General features: G+C 47.3%; 1 protein-coding gene across 2 annotated transcripts in view; it reads right to left on the reverse strand.

The window, feature by feature from the left end:
• Positions 1 to 1,328: 1,328 nt before the first annotated feature.
• IGDCC4 (immunoglobulin superfamily DCC subclass member 4) overlaps positions 1,329 to 19,229 on the reverse strand; it is an 85,701-nt gene continuing 67,800 nt past the window's right edge. For both annotated transcript variants that reach the window (XM_039723482.1, XM_039723481.1), the window contains exons 12-20: positions 18,598 to 18,705; positions 18,155 to 18,338; positions 17,420 to 17,547; positions 17,044 to 17,214; positions 16,400 to 16,537; positions 15,824 to 15,929; positions 14,677 to 14,911; positions 7,539 to 7,703; positions 1,329 to 5,968 (exon numbers count right to left, since the gene is read on the reverse strand). In XM_039723482.1, coding sequence (XP_039579416.1) covers positions 5,441 to 5,968; positions 7,539 to 7,703; positions 14,677 to 14,911; positions 15,824 to 15,929; positions 16,400 to 16,537; positions 17,044 to 17,214; positions 17,420 to 17,547; positions 18,155 to 18,338; positions 18,598 to 18,705 — 1,763 coding nt within the window. In that variant the 3' untranslated portion in view covers positions 1,329 to 5,440. The remainder of the gene's footprint in view (positions 5,969 to 7,538; positions 7,704 to 14,676; positions 14,912 to 15,823; positions 15,930 to 16,399; positions 16,538 to 17,043; positions 17,215 to 17,419; positions 17,548 to 18,154; positions 18,339 to 18,597; positions 18,706 to 19,229) is intronic.

The raw sequence follows: 19,229 nt of genomic DNA on the forward strand, positions 1-19,229 counted from the left end.
GGAGATTAACTTGTCTGAATTCACTCCATTTATTATTCTATGTGTAATTGTGGTTACCCTGCCTGCTAACAGTCTGGGAGCTTTTCCCTTATGTAGGTACATGCAGGGTTTTAGCATCTGCTTCATGGTCAGTGAGCAACGGGGAGCGGGAGGCAAAATTGTGGCACCCACCTTGAGGCACTGAGCCCAGAGCCACGGCAGCAGTGGTGCAACCATCCCGGGACCTGCTTCTGGAAGCAGCAAAAACTGTTTTCTCTGTGTCTGTTGAGAATCTGTGAAGCAATCCTGGCCATGTCACTGCAGCACACAGCCCATTGTCTCGTGCTGTGCCATGTTCCAGAGGGCTGAGCTGGGCCACACACTGCACTGCCAATTGTAACTCCTTGAATTACCCGAGACCACGAGAAACCCAAGCTCACTGTAGTGTATTTCCAGCTGCACCCTTACACAGTGTGTCAGGGTGACAAAGGCTGGGAAGAGAAAGAAACGCAACCTGACGCTTTGCTCTTCACTTCTCTCCTGTAACTGCCGTGTCCGTCCATCTCTGGCATCCATTCCATCCATTCCTCTCAGCAGCCTCCAATCAGCATCCTATGCTGTGAACTGGGAGCTGGAAGAGTGATTTGCAGTCACCCATCACTCCCTCCAAGGTCCTTCCTTGCTCGTTTGTGGGGTTACCTATCATTAGGAGAAAGACTCATCAGAGTTACACAGTCTGACAGAGTTCCCTTTAACCACTATCAGAGAACACTGTGCTAAGTGCAGATTTATTACCTCTGTAATGCAGATAAAATGAGATTTTATGGCTCTGTAGTCGTGGCAGCATAAAGTAATAATGGAAACTATGTACTGAAGTAGAGAATGCATCCCAGGAAGAAGGGAGATGCACGGGAGGTTAACAGTGTGTCCTTGGGCACTGGCAGGTATCCTCTCACCAATCCTGCTGGACACAAGCCACCCAGTGCTCAGCCCAGTGTGCCATCCAAGAGAACTCTCACCACTCCATGCTAGATGCCTCTGCTTATTTTTACCATTAAAAAATTCCCAGCAATAGGAAGCATGAAACTGGGCAAATATTTTTTCCTATAGGAATCAGTTCAAAACTGAGAAAGAGCAAGAGTCATCCAGAAATGACTAATGACTCCAAACTCTGCTCATGTCTGAAATGCCAGAAGAATCCCAAGGAACCAAGTACCTGCCAACCTTCATGGTGATGAGCTCTGAAGTGGTGTGAGTATGAATTCTTCATTCTGCTCCCACCACTGCTTCTGCCAGCAAGGTACAGCCTCAAACAGCTGGAACAGACTTAATTGTGAGAAAAATTCCACTCTTTTTAAAAAACATTTTATTAATAACCCATTAGTTAAGGAATATAAGGACAATGTCTTACACTTTAACACTAAAGAGTATTTGTGGAGTAAGAACAGTCTCTGAAGAAAGAAAGTTATAATAAAGTACAGTATGGAACCAAACACAGACACAACCTTCAAACAAGATCAAGTTCTGGTTACACATCTTTATGCACTGTGCAGAAAATGAAATTTAACTTGAAAATACAAGCGAGGGAATACAGTAACAGAAGTAGATGGTAGATTTCTGCTGGTTAAATGCTTCCTTTCTAACAAAAGTATTGATTCGAAAAGACACAATGATTCCTTCAAAACACCTATTACTAATGAGATCAAAACCATATACAGTGTTCTAGTAAAATGGTTGTTTTCTCACACAGCAATATTTCATGGGCTGACTGTTAGCTAGTAATGTAAAAAAATTCTCAAACTCTAAATTAGAAGTTATCTCATTTGAACTATTTAAACCAGAACTTTGCTGCCTGTTAAGTATGAAATCAAGTCAACAAAAAGCTGATAGAGGTTTTTATCTGAGTTGCATGTTTCACGTAATAAAAAAAGAAATAAAAGGATGAGAATTGTGACTCTCACAGCAGCATGGGGAATATACAGTTGTGTAGCCAAACAGTAACATTAATACTAGAAAATTATGCCAGTGAGACAAACCTGACATTTTAACAATGTAAAACAATATACACCAGCAAAAAAGTTGAACAGCAATAATCTTTAGTGTTACTGAAAGGAAGAAAATGAAGAAAGGAGCCTGGTGTGCAGGAACAGATATTAAGCATGATGGGTAATTAAAGGTATCAACAGTTTGTGTGCCTGTGAGAAATCTGCAAGAAAGCTACTTATTTCATGATAAAAAAATAAATGCACTGGTTGTTTCAGCTTTACACATCAAATGTGTATTATGTGTCTTCTTTGATTCACTTCCAGCTGAGACTGAAAGGTCCCTGCACATTCAGGGCAGGGGGGACCTGGGGCACAGCTGAGTTGGACAAGGACACCCAGCACTCTGTGTGGATGTGTGCTCATCCAGGGACAGCTCTGGTGCTGCTGGTCAGGGGTGACCTCTTGGCTCCAAGGGAACTGTTTGGATTTCTGCAACTCAGGTCTGGCCTACCAGCCCATGGCCAGCACAGTTCTTGGACAGCCAAACACTGCCCAGCCTCACACCCTGGTACAGTTTGGTGAAGTGTAAAGAGATCAGAACAAGTCTCAGCATAAGTGGACAAAAGTGTTTTGGGGATGCATAAACAAAATTGTTTGTGATCTGCTGCATCTCCCCAAAGCTCTCTGAGCCTATAACTATTGTGGTGGTTTGGTCAGCCCAAAATGATCCAGGGGAATGGTGCCCCACTGTGCCTGCTTGTGTGGGCTGCAGTGACAGGCAGGGACAGCTTTCAGGCAGCTCAGGGCTGCAGGACTGCTGAAGGCTGTACAGGCAGAGCAGGGGGTGCATGTACAATGGACACTCCTACATCAGCCTCCATCCCCTTCCATCCCCCCTGGATGGGAAGTGGCAATGCCAATGTGGCTCGTGCAGGGCCTGTTCTGTCACTGAGGAAAGGCAAGGACTCTTCATGGAACTGGCACCTGAGGGCCACCTGCACAATGTCCCCCTGCTCTCTGCAGTGAGTGCCCAGCCTTGCCCAGCTGGAGGGTTTGTGCCTCTGCGACTGCTTCCAGAGAACTGTGAATTGCCCTTATTGCCTGCAATAACACTTCACTGCTTATCTGCAACCCTGCTCAGTCATGAGTTTCAAAGTCTTGTGGCAGTGGGTTCTGGAGGTTATTTACACACTTCCTCTGCCCAGTTATGTTTCCTCGCCTTTTCCTCGCTGCAGTAGCACACACACAAACTCCTGCCTTCGCCTGCTCACTGGCACTGATTTCCAGTCTCTGTCCCACAGCATTCCAGAGTCACGGCTAGTCACAGCATGGAACAGCATTTCTGAGACTCCTCAAGACACCAAGCTGGAGAAACATAGCAATCACAATGACTGGAAATACAGCTGGTTACCAGAACAATGTGTTACACTGGGAGGAGATGCTGCCAGCTGGGGAGAAGTGGAAGCTCCAATATCCTTCCCATCAGAGTACATGGAGGCTTGGAGGTTCTCATTTGCTGAAAAGCTGGAGGTAAAAGGCTTGCAGGGTGCTGGTGAAGTGAGGTTCTCCATGCTGCAAACAGTGGTACCTCCACCCAGTCGTCACCAGGACAAACAAAAGCTGAAGTCTTTTACAGGATCTCAAGTTGGCACACAGTTTTCCCATATACCCTGGGGAGAATTTTAGTAAGAAAAGAGGAAGGTGGGCATCTTTTCCTTCACTTTTTAAAGAAATGGTGAGATGTTTGAATCCTCCAGGAAGGCAGAACATTCACCAAACACCCAAGAACAGAATTACCGATCCTTGTTAACTCCGAGCAGCTGGTCATTGTAGCTTGTAGCATTCGTAGTCAAACCCTGCAACCCTGGAGCAGGACAAGAGACCAGCTAAGAAAAGTAGAGAAAAGTCCATCCCCAACAAGGCCAGGCTGAGAGACATGGCAGCAGTAAGCAAACAGCATCAGCAGGAAGAGTCACTGGATGGTTTTCAAGCCAGACTGACTGGTATGAGACCAAAGATTTAATTTTAAAGCTCTGGTGGTGCTCTGCTCTTCAAAAAAAACCCACCCAAAAGCAGGACTTTGGCCAGGACTACCAGAAGTGACTGGAAAACTTCACTTGTTCATCCAAGGCTTTCAGCAAGTCCACTGCTTACAGAAGGCTGAGTGCTGCTCTCTGTAAATTAAAACCATCTGAGATGTCTCCATACCAAAAAAAAAGGGCACCCAAAAAAAGAGAAAAGAAATACATGCCCCCGGTATCACAAGTTACTTTTGCAATTGCTGGTTCTTCTTTCTATTTGTTAGTATAAGCTTGCTGAGGAAAGATGGATTGACATCCTGCCAGCTAAAGCAGCCTCCTTTGGCAGCTGCTGCAAAACACAGTCCTACAGAAAGACACAACCCAATTCTCTGGCTGTAGGGAAGGTGTCAAGAAACAAAGCAAGAGAGACATCAGATCTGCAGCACTATGTGTTAAAGAAGAGTCAACAACCAGTGCAAACATATTCTTTAGAAAAAGGCAGTATAAGAATAAGTTAAAACCTATAATGGACTATAACAAATGAGTAGATCTACTGCTTTTTTTTTTTTTTTCTCCAACAGACATGAGGTAGTTGTGTTGTTAGGGAGGAAAAAATAAAGAAAGAGAGAAGTAGTAAAAATGCTACTCTATACCACACACTATTCCACTTTATAAAATTAAATAATATAAAGATGTTCCAAGGAAATAAAAATACATGTTGTACATTAAAAGGACAGATGTGTACCTAAAATATTAGGTACAAGAACCTACATAAAACAAAGCCCAGGCTGGTGAAAAGACCCAGACGCTGCAGAAGGTTCTAAATAGTACAAGTTGTTAGAGGCACTCGTAGAGTGTGTAATAAAAGGCCACTACATCAGCCTGCTAGTAGTAGGTACTGCACACAGAGAGCCTGGTAATCCTTCCAACCACGGGAGGGCAGAAAAGGCCGGTGCTTACAGCTCACTGCCTTTGTTTCTGGGGCTTCCACTGCCCTGGGACTCTTGTGCCAGAATTCATCCCAACGCTGCCAGGCAGCCAGCAGTGCCCGGGCACTCCCTGGGGAAGAGGCAGCAGAGAAGGATCCCTCGGTCCACTCTGCCACTGCCCAGTGTTAAAGGATGTCCTGCCAGTCTCCTCGAGGGCTGTAGTGAAGTGACAGCCCCAGCCTAGTCAGGAGGCTCTGTTCCATCGTGGTTCCACTCAGACTTTGGCAGATGGCTCAGTCCTGCTCCCACCAGCACGCAGTTCCTCATCGGCTTCAGCGGGAGGAAGATGGGCCCTTACCAACCCACCGGGCTTCCCGAAGAAGAGCTGACAGGTCCAAGCCCTGCTCTGGTGAGATGCTGCACCTGCCCAGCTCCTGCTGGGCTCAGCCAGACGAGGGCAGGCAGCACCTCAGAGGGACAGGCTCTCCTCGTGCTTCAGCTCTGCTGTGATCAAAATCAGATCAGTTCATTCTTTGTGATTGTGGACATGTGCCATGTTCTCAGATGCTGAGGATGGACTGGTTAAACCAGAGTTACTACAGAGCAGGGCCTCCTCAGGTGCCAGGGAAAGCAACTGGCACTTGACTGGCTGCACATCACCTCTGCCCTCCTGGGTGGAATCTGAATCTCCACTCTCCTCTGAATCCAGACTTTCTCCATGTCTCTGGAAGCCATTGGTGAGCCCATGGATGCAAACAGCCTCAGCTTTGTCAGTCTTTGTATCGGTACAGAGCAGCTCAGCCTGGGCCTGAGCCTCCAAATTGTCCATGCAGTCCACCAACACTTGGCCAGTGTCCTGCTGGGAACTGGGAAGAGCCAGCTCTGCTGAGGGGAGCTCTTCTGGCTCCTGGTCCTCTATTTCTGTCTCTTCACTCTCCAGGGTGTGCAGCTGGGAGTTGTACTCTCTGTCAGAGGCTGAAAAATCAGAATGGACGATGACCTCTGCTTCTACTTGGTGGAGGCTGGCTGGCAGGTGGCTTTTCTTTGCTTCATTCTGTTATCAAACAGGAGAGAAATTAAAAAAAAAAAAAGGTAAAGTAAGTGAAATTCAGATAATTGAGGCTACGACCAAACCAAGCACTAAAATTTATTTATTTTTAATCCCACTGAGTGCAATGGGATGTACATATGCCTCTATTAAGCATTATCTTGATATGTTTCTCAGGGCTTAGGTCTTAAGAAGCAACTCAAATCACCTCAGGATCATTATTTCTATTTTACGTTTGAGAAAGCAAGTCCCAAGAGAGCAAAGTGATTTGCTCACAATTTCTTGGCAGGCTGGAGCGACCATTCCTCCAAGCCTCTGTCAAAGACCACAATTTTCAAATCTCACCAGTCTGTTTCCATATTAAGGGCCAGATTGTTAGAGGCTGAGTGGGCAGCACTGTAGGAAACTGGCTTCTGAAATGGATAAAGGGGCTCCCTTCACTTTCCTCATTTAATTTTGGCTACATATCACAAAGTGTGTGTTTGTTAAAGCCCTGGTCACAGCCTGCAAAAGTCTGTGTAAATTCAAGCATTTTAAATTCAGAAAGAAAACAATAAGTTGCGCTCCGCAGTGCTTAAGTGGAGTTCAGGCTAGAGATCTCCACAAATCTGGCTGACAAGCAGGTCATTTTGTGAGATTATCACTCAATAATTTACCAGACAAATTATTGTAGAAGCTCACAAAGAGCTCTCTAGGCAATCAACGCTCAGATTCTGGGCTGAGTGTGATGTAGCAGCAAGAAGACAATTCAGAGTATGGAAGTGATATCCCACGTGTAATTTGTGTTTTCTGTTGAAGCCAACTTTGAGCATCATTTACATATTTTAACACTTTTCTCTTTTGTTGACAAACTCTGATGGGTAAGCTGTGCTGTAAATGCTGCCCTGTAATTGGGCTGTAAAACATTGTCTTAACTCTATCCACAATGTTAATTACATCCTGTGTATAATTGATTTTCACACCACTGCCTAGGAAGGAAACATAGGTAGGTTACTTAGAAGTATTTGCTGGAGAGGGGGAATGAACTTTTTCAAAGAATAACCAAAGAAATCTTCTGGTACTGAGTCAGTCTGAGCAGGTGTCAGTTTGCTTTGCTAAGACAGTTACACAGATGTACACTCTCCCAAACACAGGAGTCCATATTTATTCCAGTGATGCAATATCAGAAATAGGATTTCCTCCCAGAACACAACTGCAGTGAAAATTGCTCTGCCTTATCTGGAGAAGGGAGTTTAAATCAGCCCTTGATCTTTGACTCCTTTTACAGCCAAAAATACAATCCCTCTGTCAGGCAAGCATGCTGTAGATCTTAATGACTGTGCTGAGCACTGCAGCTCCTAACTCACTCAGGCTGATTGCTGCACAGCCACAGCAAAGACTTCAAGCAGACTGCTGGTGCCTGGCACCAGGTCCTAAGGAACCAGAACTGCCACAACCCTGCTGACAACCAAGCTTCTGACCCCACCTGGCCATCACCAGACTAACAAGCCCACAGAAAGGGGCTGCAAAAAGGAGAAAGGGAAATGGAAAACCCACACGAGAACACACAAGTCAACAAAGCAGCAAAGGTACCCACCATCACAGCATCATAAACCAGGGCTTGTAAGAGAAGCTTCTGCCCCGCACTGGAGGGGAGCTTCAGTGACCCATTGACAACAGAGAGAGGCTCTTTGGTGATGGTGTCCCCATATCTGGTGATGCTGTTTGTCCAGGCCTGGTTGGTTGATTTATTCCATGAAGACTGCAGGAGAAAAGTGGCAGGAGAAAAGATGCAGTTATCACAGACATGGATTCTTATCCTCATGCATATGAAATGAGAAGCAGCTTGAAAAGCACAAATTCTGAAAATACCATAAATGTGGAGGACAATTCTAATGTCATCAAAATAAAAATGCTCTGCAATGGACTCACATGGTCCCTGCCTTAGAACTGGCTTTACTGCTGTTACATGGGCTGATGCAGAGCACAGGGATAAAAGATGCCAGATGGTTCACAACTGGTTGCATAAGGGGCTTTCCACTGATTCTCAAATTGTGAGGCCAGTGGGCAAATCATGGCACAGACATCATTTAGAGGTCCACTAAAATCAACTCCCTGCAAAGCTGCAACAGCCCAGAGCAGAACAAACCTACTGAGAAACACCACAGAGCTGGCAAGGGACAGGGAAATCTGGAGCTGAGTGACCACAGTCTTTGCTTTGGCAGGAGTGATGCTCCACAGCACAGAGAAGGACCCTCACCCATGGGCAGTGCCCTGTGTGCTCCAGTAAGAGCTGGAAATTCTGCTAAACCACTCACTCTGCAGCACAGACAAGAGCTCCTGCTCCAAGCCAGGACTTGGGAAAACACTCTGCCATTCCTCATCAACACAGAGGCACAAAACTGGGGGCTTTAATTTTTTAAATTTTTTTTTTACAACAGACCACCAAGCAATTCTTTGCTCAGCTTTAAATCCCCTGGGCAACCAGTGTTACCTTGTTTGTAGATCTAATTAAATTATATGGGCTGAACGCAATTTGTTCTGGGTTCTTTCAGCTTCCCCTTGCAATAAACTGTTGAATGCACACCTCTGTGTATAGGAAATGTGTGTCTTTAAGAGCTGAAGTTATTTAACAGCTCAGACTATTAGTTCACAGGCAGAAATGTATTTTCTTTCCAGGTTTTGATTTTATTGGGCTGTCCTGCATGTACCTGAGCTAAGCCTCACTAGTACTCACATACACATACATGTAAACACACAACTCAGATTTAAGGACCACACAGGCCCATTATCTCTGGCCTTGTTCCACACATGCTGCATTATTGTGTGGGTACAAGAGAGGCTGATGCAGAGACGAGGAGAAAATCCTGACCTGACAACAGTGACTTCACACATGCACACAGAACACTGGTGATGTGAGCATGATGGCTGCGTAGGGTGAAGATACCCTGCACATCTATTCAAACCCACTGACCCTCTAATGCTCACTGCCAGCAGAAGCCCAGGTTCCTGCTCTGCATATGTGGCTGCTCCTTAGGCCAAATCTATTCCAACAACCGCCAGCGTAGCGTGAGTCCAGCTGAGACAGCGAGGAGATTTCTGACATCAGCCTGACCTTGGGTGAGTCATTTGACCTCCTTGTGCCTCAGTCCATCTGGCTGAAAATTAGGTAGAAATACACCACCAGATGTTGTATGTGAGCCAGGCATTCCTAAGTCAGCTATTTAGCAAGAAGCAAATGCTACCTCGTGCTGCCAGGGCTGGCAGAAGGACACTCGTGTATGCGCTGAAGGGCGGCCAGAGCTGCTCCCAAGCCCTCTGTCCACCCTCACTCAGGCACCCAAATGGCTCAACACCTTGTGGGAGGCAGAGCCATGTTACATCCCAGCACCACCCCCCAGTCACAGGAGCTTTACTGCTGCCTCAGGAGCAAATTTTTAGCAAACAAATAGTGAAAGGCCTCATTGATATGCCAACACCCTGCAGACCAGTGATGTCCAAGCTCAGCACTGTGGCTATCAAACATTTGCTAATTTAGATGTGGATGCTCGAGCAGTGTCTTTTCCATTTCTCTCTCTGCAATCCTCAACAATATATTCTGAGCCAAAAAGCCTTCCCTAATTGCTCTGTTTCTAAGTGGACAATCATTAAACTATGCTTTAATAGCGAGAAATCAACCAAGCGATCACAGAGAGCTCACAATAAGGAATATCTCCACATGCGAGTGCTCAAGGAGCGTGTTCAATTTGCTTCTGCTGCCATCTGAAAGGCTTTCTGCAGCTACATCCCTGACTGATGGCTTCTGTGCCTCTTCCAAGGAACATACGTTACTGAGCAAATAGTGCCTGGAAATTTCAGCACTGAACCTACACAAATCTGCACACATGCACCAAATGTGTGTCCTGTTAGAGATGCCTGCATGCATATTTGCCATCAGAGAGATCTGAGCATCATACGCAGACACACACACAGAGCAAACTCGAAAACCTTCTTGCAGGCATCTTGTGAATACCAAAAAACGTGGAAAGAAACAGGCAGCTCTACTGCAATCCCCCATGGACCATCTGTTAGCGGAAATGTCAATCTGCCATGTTTACATAGGTTTTGATGACTCTGGGAACAGCCTGTTCAGCTCTGGCTGAAATTGGCTGCAATGAAGAACAAACTTGTTTTGTACCAGTTTGCAACTTTCAACAAACAGAAAAAACCATCAACCACACAACATGGCCTGTGTCCCACATGTTGTTCGAGCACATTATGTTTGAGAGGGGAAAAAAAAAAGCAAAAGACAAATCCCTCTTGGGGCTTAGCCTCTAAGATTGGGCAGCAGCAATTAACTCTAGGACTGTTTTCATCACAGTCCTGAAGAAATCCTGTGTGCCTGAAAGCTTCACTGCTTTTTTAAGCAGCATTTTTTGGTGTAATAAATGACACTATTTCTTTTTACTCAAGGGGAGCTAGTGGGTGGCTGAAGGAAGGAAATATTGTCTTGGTTTTTACAACACAGTAATGAAGGCAAGGAGCAAGGAGTGTCAGTCTAATACCAATATAAAGAGGGAAGAATCTCTTTGTCAGTTCACTGCAAACACAAGAATGAAAACTAATAAAAACATCTTCCAATAAAAGACATTTCCATTACAGCTAAATCCTTATCAAAGCAAACAAGCCTTTTCATTTTAGCCTTTTTATAGAAACTCCAACTGGTAAAAATGTGCCTAGATCGTGTTACCTTCTCAGTGACAAGTCATGATTTCATGCAAATATATGAGCTGAGAATGAACACATAGCAAAAGTTCAACTTGAAACCTCTGTTTTTTTAGGATGGTTATTTAAAGTAGCTTGAAACCCTGTGCAAAACAAGGCTGGGGATGTTTCAATTGCCCAGCTTTTGAGAGTGGTGCAGTGGAGAGAAAGGATTCGTTGCTGAACAGCAGCGGGTGGGAGCGGGAAGGCTCCGTGTCACGCAAACACAGCGACATCCCTGCCTGCATCTGGGATGCAACACACACAGACCTCTGCCAGCAGATAAAGGAGTCTCTGCTCGCTGTCACCAGGAGCACAGCTCTCATCTGAAGCTTCTCAGAAAACACTGGGACTTCTTTTCCACGCAGAAAAATTTCAACATGAAAATGACAAACAACCCGGGTGGATCCAAGTTCCCTGATGTGTTACAGCTTCTGCTCTCCGAGTCATGGGGATGCTTCATGGGAAACACAGTCCTGTGGGAAGGAGGCCCACAGGGAAGGAGAAGGGCAGCAAGCAAGGAAGGCTCCAGCTCACCAGAACAACAACAGCAAACATTTCCAAACCAAAATGCTTGGGTTTGGCTTCATTCAATGAAAAGCTGAAGTCTTCCATGGAAAGCAGATGCTTTTTAACATTCTCCCCCACCCTTTAAATTGCTTGGCCCACAAGCAGCAGTGACAGAGATGTCTGGAGCAGAGCCATTTTATCATCCTCAGTCCATCTGTCAGAGGAGACAGAGCTGCATCACCACAGCCCGTGCACGACTGTGTCATTTATAACAGGGCTACTGAGGGCATCAGTCTGGGGGGTGCTTGCAAGGGGAAGAGAGTAAGAGAGGAAAATCACTTGTCAGTGTATTTAGAAATCCGTGTGTGTGACCACTGGAAACACATAAAGGAAGGAAAATGAACCACTGAATGGCCAACTGTACTCCTGCCTAGTGGAGCTGTGAGCATCCAGAGGGGTCCCGTGCTGACACCTTGACTGCAGTAGCACCTTGCTGTCCTGCAGGCAGGGACAGGGGGTCCAGGAGGTTCCTCTGGGACTCTCCCACCTTCCACTTGTACCATCCTGCACCTCCAGCACTATGTGTAACAGCTCAGGAAGAATCACAGTCCTACATCTGAAGGAACTGATGATCTTGACCTGAAGATGACCAAGGGGTTATCTCACCACCCTTACCCACAATTTTTTGCAGGAATCAGTTCCAATCCCAGAGTTTTTAAAGACTTCCTGCCCTCAGTCCTTACCCACAATTTTTTGCAGGAATCAGTTCCAATCCCAGAGTTTTTAAAGACTTCCTGCCCTCAGTCTGCTCTCCAGTCCCCACACCTGTAAAATGACACTCAGTCACTTCTGACTCCATATGGCATGGGGACAGTCCCTTCTTTGTGTCTATCTAACATGGAGCATCCAGTCTCCACTGGAACCTCAGGCTGCCACAAGAATAAAAACAATAAAGAATAATCCATGGAATTGTAAGTAATCACTCAGCACGGGAACAGCCTGCGGGCACAGAGCAGCCAATGCAAGTGCCAACCAGCCAACACAAACCAGGTTTCAGGAGCATAACCTGAGGAGAGAGGGACGAGCAGGCAGCTGGAGGTCACAGCTACACAAACCTGCCCTGCAGTGCCAGCAGCCTCAGCCAAAGGGTCTGCCTCAGCCAACATCCCCAGCTCTGTGGTGACATGATATGCTGCTAAACAAAAGGGATCCTTGAGGCATTTCTCACTCCCTCTCTTCAGTGAATAGGACTTCAAGTTATACTATCCAACCTAGAAGACTCTGGGGAGCTTCCCCTTGCCAGGCTGGACAGGAATTTCCTTCCACAATGATTTTCTCTTTCCTGTGGCTCTCTTGCATTCCTTGCCATGGATTTTCACAGCCCCAACTCCACACAGCATGACAGAAGAAAACAGAAGGCAACAAAGGCAGCTGGTCACTGCAGGGTGCAAAGCTCCCACAACACTCTGTTCCAGGCAGGGTCCCTGGGGGTTTCCAGCTTGAATGGATGCTGGGGGAAGCTATTTGCAGCACACAGGACACCCACACCCCCTCCACAGCCTCGACTAGAGGCATTTTCTGTACAGGCAGGGAGATGCTCACACTCACAACTGCTCCTGACTTGGTTTACATCCACTGTGGGCACCAGGCATGTGTGCACCACTCCAGCCACGTACCTGAGACCTGCCCAACTCCCTGACTGCCCAGCCAGGTAACATCTCATCATCGTCCATGGGGCCTCTTGGCCACTGCAGCATAAAGATGTTTCTTGTTCATACTCTTTTCACACTCGGTTATACACATCGCAGTACAGAAAGGAAGCAATGGTGCTCAGGTGGCACTTCCAGCAGGAATGGGGCAGTGCAGGAGCAGGGTCTCCTGCGTGGGAGCACATCTCCCTCCAGTGCCCGCTCCCAGCAACAACAGCCTGTTGCTCCCGGCCACCACTCGATCTCCTTCACCTGCCAGGTCACCCTCCAGGTCGGCACGGGTGACAACGCTGCTCTCCGGGTGGCTGCTTCCCAGTGACCCTTGCTTCCCCAGCCACATCCATCAAAAAAAAAAACAAAACCCAAACCCCTCAGTGAATTTATCTCTCAGTGGCCGTTCCCCATCCAATTATAGAAACTCTACAGCCAGAACCGTCCCTCTCCCCCAAAGCTCTGGTCTGTGACTGTAACTCTGCTGCTGGGCACTGCCCACTCTGAGGGCCCCACGCTCTCAGGCTGAGCCTCAGGTGGCCTTGGCACTGCCCTCTCCAGCCCCACTCTGCATATATTCAGATCTTGGTGTAAGCCCTTGCAGGCAGGATTGCTGCTCTGGAAGAGAGATCTGGATATGCTGCCCCCAAAAAGGCCTCACAAAGAAGGAACTTCCCCCCATCCTGACCTGTTCTCAGGGGTAAGTCCCCATCACTGAAAACATTTGTTCCTTATTTGACTGAAAGAGCTGTAGGAAATTCCTCACACTCTTCGGCTTGGGTCCAGACAGGCAGCCACATTCCACCAAGATCCATAGATGTGGCTTGGCTGCAGACAAGCAGCCTCTCCTCCAGCTGAGCACTGATCAGCCACAGCACGCAGGGATGGCCACGGGCATGGCTTCAGCTCGTGGGGCTAGTGAAGCCAGCAGAGACTTTGTGCTTCCCAAAGATCACACCTGCACTGCCTCCAGCAGCACGGACAGGGCTCGTGGTCAGCAGGTACCTGAGCTCTCCTGCCCTCCAGGGACACACGAGTGCATCGCTGATGCAAACGTGAAACCCCATGTGCTCACAATGCATTTGTTTTACTGAACCTCCTAATTACTTTACATGCTCTCCCAGGGCTACAAAGAGAGACATAAACAGATTAACTAAATTAGGCCAATTAAAGGTTCCCTAATGGAATGAAATGTTTCAGGCAAGCTTGGAAGAGGAAATGGGCAGGGAGGAATGAAAGACAATGCAGTGTCAGGCAAACCAAGCAGGGCAGGAAAAGGCTACTTCAAAAAATAAGGTTCACAAAACCCTGCAATTTCACCTCTCGTTTGTCTTCAAGAGTATTGAAGAGTATTGAATAGTCTCCACACTATTTGTGGAGACAGCTCCTTTTAGTCCAAGCAAAAGAGAATCCTGGAAGGCCACGTGTCTGCTTTAGACATCATGCTTCCTCCCACCATCCACATGCCACAGCAACACAAATACCACAGCTTTCTGCAGCACCAAGTTTGGCAGCAGCTTCTCAGATTGAGGGGTCACTGTCCCAGGGGATGAAAAGGGGGGGTAGATGCACAGGAATCCCAAATTATATCCAACAGCCAAGGCTGAGCTAGTCAAGTTTTACAGAGAGGGGAAATGTGTGACTGCCCAACACCAGCTGCAGCCACGACTTCAGGCACTGCAGAGCCAGGACAGATCCCACCCTGGCTTCCCAGCAGCCACACACCAAACAAAGGCTCTTGCCAAAGGTGGGAGCCCAGTCACCATGTGCATGGGTCCTTACCTTCCTCTTCCCAGGGAAGATGTCCTCAGGGAGGCTCGTGTGGATGAGGCTGTGCACTTCTGCCAGCTCAGTGATGTCCCCCAGGGGCACGGGTGCATCCTCTGGGAGCGGGGACATGAGGGACTCGAGCTCATGTGAGTCCAGGGTGGCACTGGGAGAGGCCAGCCCTTGCCTGCTCCGGTGGTAGTACGTGTGGTTGCCAGCAGCCTGGGAATCCAGGCCTGGCAGGGCCTCCCTGAGGGAAAACAAGCAAGAGTTGACATCTCAGCTGGTCCTTGTGTAAGTGACAAGGCCCAAGCTATGCCCTGCCACTCCTGGGGATATCCTTTATCATCACATGCCACTGTAACACCTTTCACTGCAGATATATCTCTGCACCACCTTGGTTAATGCCAAAGCTCAGACAAATCCCACTGTGGGATGCAAAGCTGTCCCTCTGCCAGCAAACCCCAAGGGTAGGACACACTACGAGTCCCAGCACAAGCAGGTGCTCACCCACACTAGTCCATGGGGAGCTGTGTCACTCCTGTCACCGCTGCTTTACAGGTTAGAGGTGCAACAGGACAGGAAAGTTTAGTGGCCACATTAGGATAGAAGCTGTTTGTTCTTAACCCTGAGATCTGCTGTGAGCTCAAAGCTCTTCTGAACAACTGACCTGTTTTCTGCTCATGGTCTTTCCAAATGCTTGTGGCTGGATCCAGACCCCTGGGATAGCAGAGGGCTTTGGGCTGTATCCAATCCTTCTTAAACCAGCCTGTCACTCTCTGTGAAGTCTTTCATCATTTTCCCAGATGGAAGTTAACAAACCATTTCCAAACATCCTTAGAGCTGTCCAACCTCAGAAGCAAAATACTACCCACATTAACAGACACAGGTAATAAACTGATTCTTCCTTTTTTGGGCGCTTTTTCTTTCTCTGAAAAAAACTTCTACTAGTCTAAGAATGAAACTGAAGAGAAACTACTGAAGAGAAAAAAAAATCAGTGAAAAGACTACACTAAATATACTCCTTATCCATCCACAGATCTGAGCTGTGCATTAACTGTCCCCTACACCACAACCCAAGCAGCCCAGCTGAAGAAGGGATGCAGCTCACACTGGTTTTGTCTCCTTCCACAGCAGCTCCTTTACCTGAGGTGCCACCCACCTGTGCTTGCTGTTGCGGAAGCTGGCACACATGCAGAAGAGAATGCAGAGCAGCCCCAGGCACACCCCCACGATGATCCCTGTCACAGAATGGATATCCAGGACATCTAGGAGGGGAAGGAATGACAGCCACATCATTTCAACTGCTGGCAGGAAGATGTGCTCTTCTCATGTTCAGAGAAGCACCAGCAGTACTAAACCAAACATGTTTAAAAGGTCCTTCTAACCCAACTGTTCTGTGGTTCTGATTCTATACACACAAAACAATAAAATTCCTTGGCAGTGACAATTTAGATCAACTTAAAGCAAACTGGCATCTATGCATATTCATTAATGTCACGCTACAGCAAGATGCAGGTTGCCCTTCCAGAGGAAAAAGGATGGGGAAGAGATGAAGCTTGGCTGTGGGTGGGTTCTGGAGCTGCACATCTGAGGGCTCTGCCCTGCAGAGAATCTTATCTTGCATCCTACACAGTGACACCAGGCAATTGCTTGGTAAACAGAAATGTCACTGCTGACAAATCAGTCTCCAGCCATGCAATTCCCCTCCTGCCCTGGGGGAGGGAGGAATTCCTACCAGACAGCTTCTCCCGGAGGGTGTGCACATCCTTAACGTTGGAATAGGGCCCGGATCCCACCACGGTCTTTGCTCCCATCTTGAAGAAGTATCTGGTATCACTTTCCAGGCCATGCACTTCAGTGCTGAAGATGTTTCCTGACCAAAAGCAAATCAAAAGAGATTTAAAATGTTCTGTTTCAGGAGCATTCAGAGGCTACAGAAAAGCAGCTGTGGAATTGCTGGACCCTCAGAAGTGAGGGATTTTGTGACATTTTTGGGCATTTCATATACCTTTTCAGAAATAATGAACCTCCTGCTTGCAGATCTGAAAATACAGACTACTCGTGATGCTGCTGGCACACATTTTTCTAGGAATTGCTGGCTGCCAGGCTGCATCTGTAGGTTATTTCCTGGATGACAATGACTACTTCAGCCCCAGACACGTGTAATTTCATGTCTCTCAGTAGCCATGTCCCTGGACTCTCTGCTATGACCAGATACAGCATATGCTTCAAGAAAACTGCCAGGATGAGCTCTTAAATATTTGTCTGTATGCAAAGTGAGGCAGAAATCATGGCAGCAGGACTGAGCAACCAAGGCTCCAGAGAGAGGAAAGGAGGCCAGAGGACTGGGGGGTATTACAGTGCCTGGAGGAGGCTCACCTTCTCGTGTCAGCAAGGTCCACATGTCATCTGGCTGCGTGTTGTTGGCATTGTACAGGATGAGATACTCCACAATGATGCCATTGGGCTCCACAGGTGGGCACCAGTGCACCTGGACAGCGTAGGGGTTGAGAGGGTGCAGCCGCAGGTCAGACGGAGGAGTGGAGGGCCCTGGCAGAGACAAAGGAAGAGCCAGCCTGAGCAGCAGGAAGAGCAGCAGAGCATTCATCCCCAGAGAGCCTCCCAGCATGGACTCAAGGTCATCAGAGCTTCGAGGGGGTCTGAGATCACATCTCTCAGGGGCACGCTGGGAGGGATCTGACGGAGACTCGAGGAAAGGCAGGAGAGTGAGGATTTGGCTCCCATGAGCACTCACGGTCGGGCAGGGTGAAGCGTTCCACCACGCTGCCGAAGGGCCCATCGATGCCAACGCCGTTGGACTGCACAGCAAACTCGTACCTGGTGTAGGGCTTCAGCCCACTAATGAGGATGTCTTCATCCGAGCTGGAGAGAGAGGACACAGCACAACGCCTGAGAGTCCTCCCATGTCACCTTGACACCCCACCAGGAACGCTCTAAGAGATTATCCTAACTCTGACAGTACTTGATTTTCCACCTCTTGCAGCCATTTGAATGCAAGAACTCTCAGCTCCCACAGACAGAGCAAAACAGTTCCCAGTCTCCAGGACCATTTCTGATGTACTTGCAGGAAAACAGCCTGGTTAGAGGCTAAAAATGGGCACAAGTATTCAGATGTAAGATACATCCCCAAATTATTAAAACTGCTTAAACTCTAACAATTTATAGACCAAATTTGTGAGGACCATCGCACAAATCACAAATGCATAATTGCACCCAGCCATGTTGTTAATGTGTGTAAGGTTCAACCACAGCAAAAAAGATGAAGAGACCAGTAAATGACTCCTTGGTATTCAAGTCAAGTCCCACTGCCACATCTCAGCAGTCCTGAACATTATCTGTGACCATGGTAGATATTCCCAGCATATGGAACACTCAGAATTTTGCTAAGTTCTGTAAATTCCATGCAACTTCCTCCTGCCCTGTGTTCATTCCTGACATGAACAACACATGGTAGATGAGCCCTCTTTACCTGGTGTAGTATGTCACAAGAGAAGCGTTTTTCAGGCCCCAGGGGCTGAAGCGCACGGTGTAGTTGACAATTTTGACTGTTGTGAAGTCGGGTTTCTTCCAGCGGAGCCAGATGGAAGTTGAGCTGTTGGACTCTGCATAGACTTGGACTGGAGGCAGTGGAGGCCCCTTCTGCACAGGGGGATCTACGGTGCAGCACAAAGAGAGATGTGGAGATGACCATGACAGTAATGCCACTCACACCCAGTGGAAGAACAACCCTAATGAGAAGGGGGATGTTTTTCTCCTTCCCAATTCCTTCAATGCATTTTGCAATGACTGTCAAAGGATGCTCCCTTATGTTATGACCTTTCCTATTTTGGTATTGTCCTTTTTGAAGTTCATCCTCTGTAATCCCTCCACCCTTCCTCTGCCAAGCAGAAGAGACACAAGGGCATTTCTCACCTACTGCTGTTGCAGGTGCCTTTTCTGTTTTGCCCTTCCAGACTGCTGCGTACCCATCTTCGTGCTTATTGAATGCCACCAGCTTCACCTCGTACAGCTTCCCAGGAGCTGGAAAAATCAATCAGGGTTTGCTTTTGGCTTATTTTTGTCACCAACTCTCCCTAGCCAGACACATTTTCTTTGATCCTGCCAGCTTTTCTCACCATCCAAGAAAGTAGCTTGAATATAATAAATATGTTTTTGTTATCTTATACCTATGTAAATATCACCTAATACCTAAATTACAGCAGGGAGTCCCCCTCCCACTTACAGGCTTCCCACACACAAACACTGTCTCACAGCTGGTGTATGTTATCAGCACAGCTGCTCTTTGGTTCTCCCCTTGCTTTTGACAGAAATTATCAGCAGGAAATGGACTTGCCCCAGCCCTCAAGGGTTGACCAGTATCCTGGCCTCTAACAATGTACTCAGGATCTCTAGATCTTCCTCTCTTACAAACTACTAAAGAAACCTACACATGCTGACTCCTCTCTACCATGGAAGTGACTGCACTGCACTGTTTATTCCTGAGGAGTGAGGACATTCTCTCCTCCCCCAAAATGCACCTCCTGTTTCTGAAGTCCTTTTTGATT

This window comes from Passer montanus, unplaced genomic scaffold (assembly GCF_014805655.1).
Source record: "Passer montanus isolate IOZ18808 unplaced genomic scaffold, ASM1480565v1 scaffold5, whole genome shotgun sequence".
In the NCBI taxonomy this organism is placed as follows: domain Eukaryota; kingdom Metazoa; phylum Chordata; class Aves; order Passeriformes; family Passeridae; genus Passer; species Passer montanus.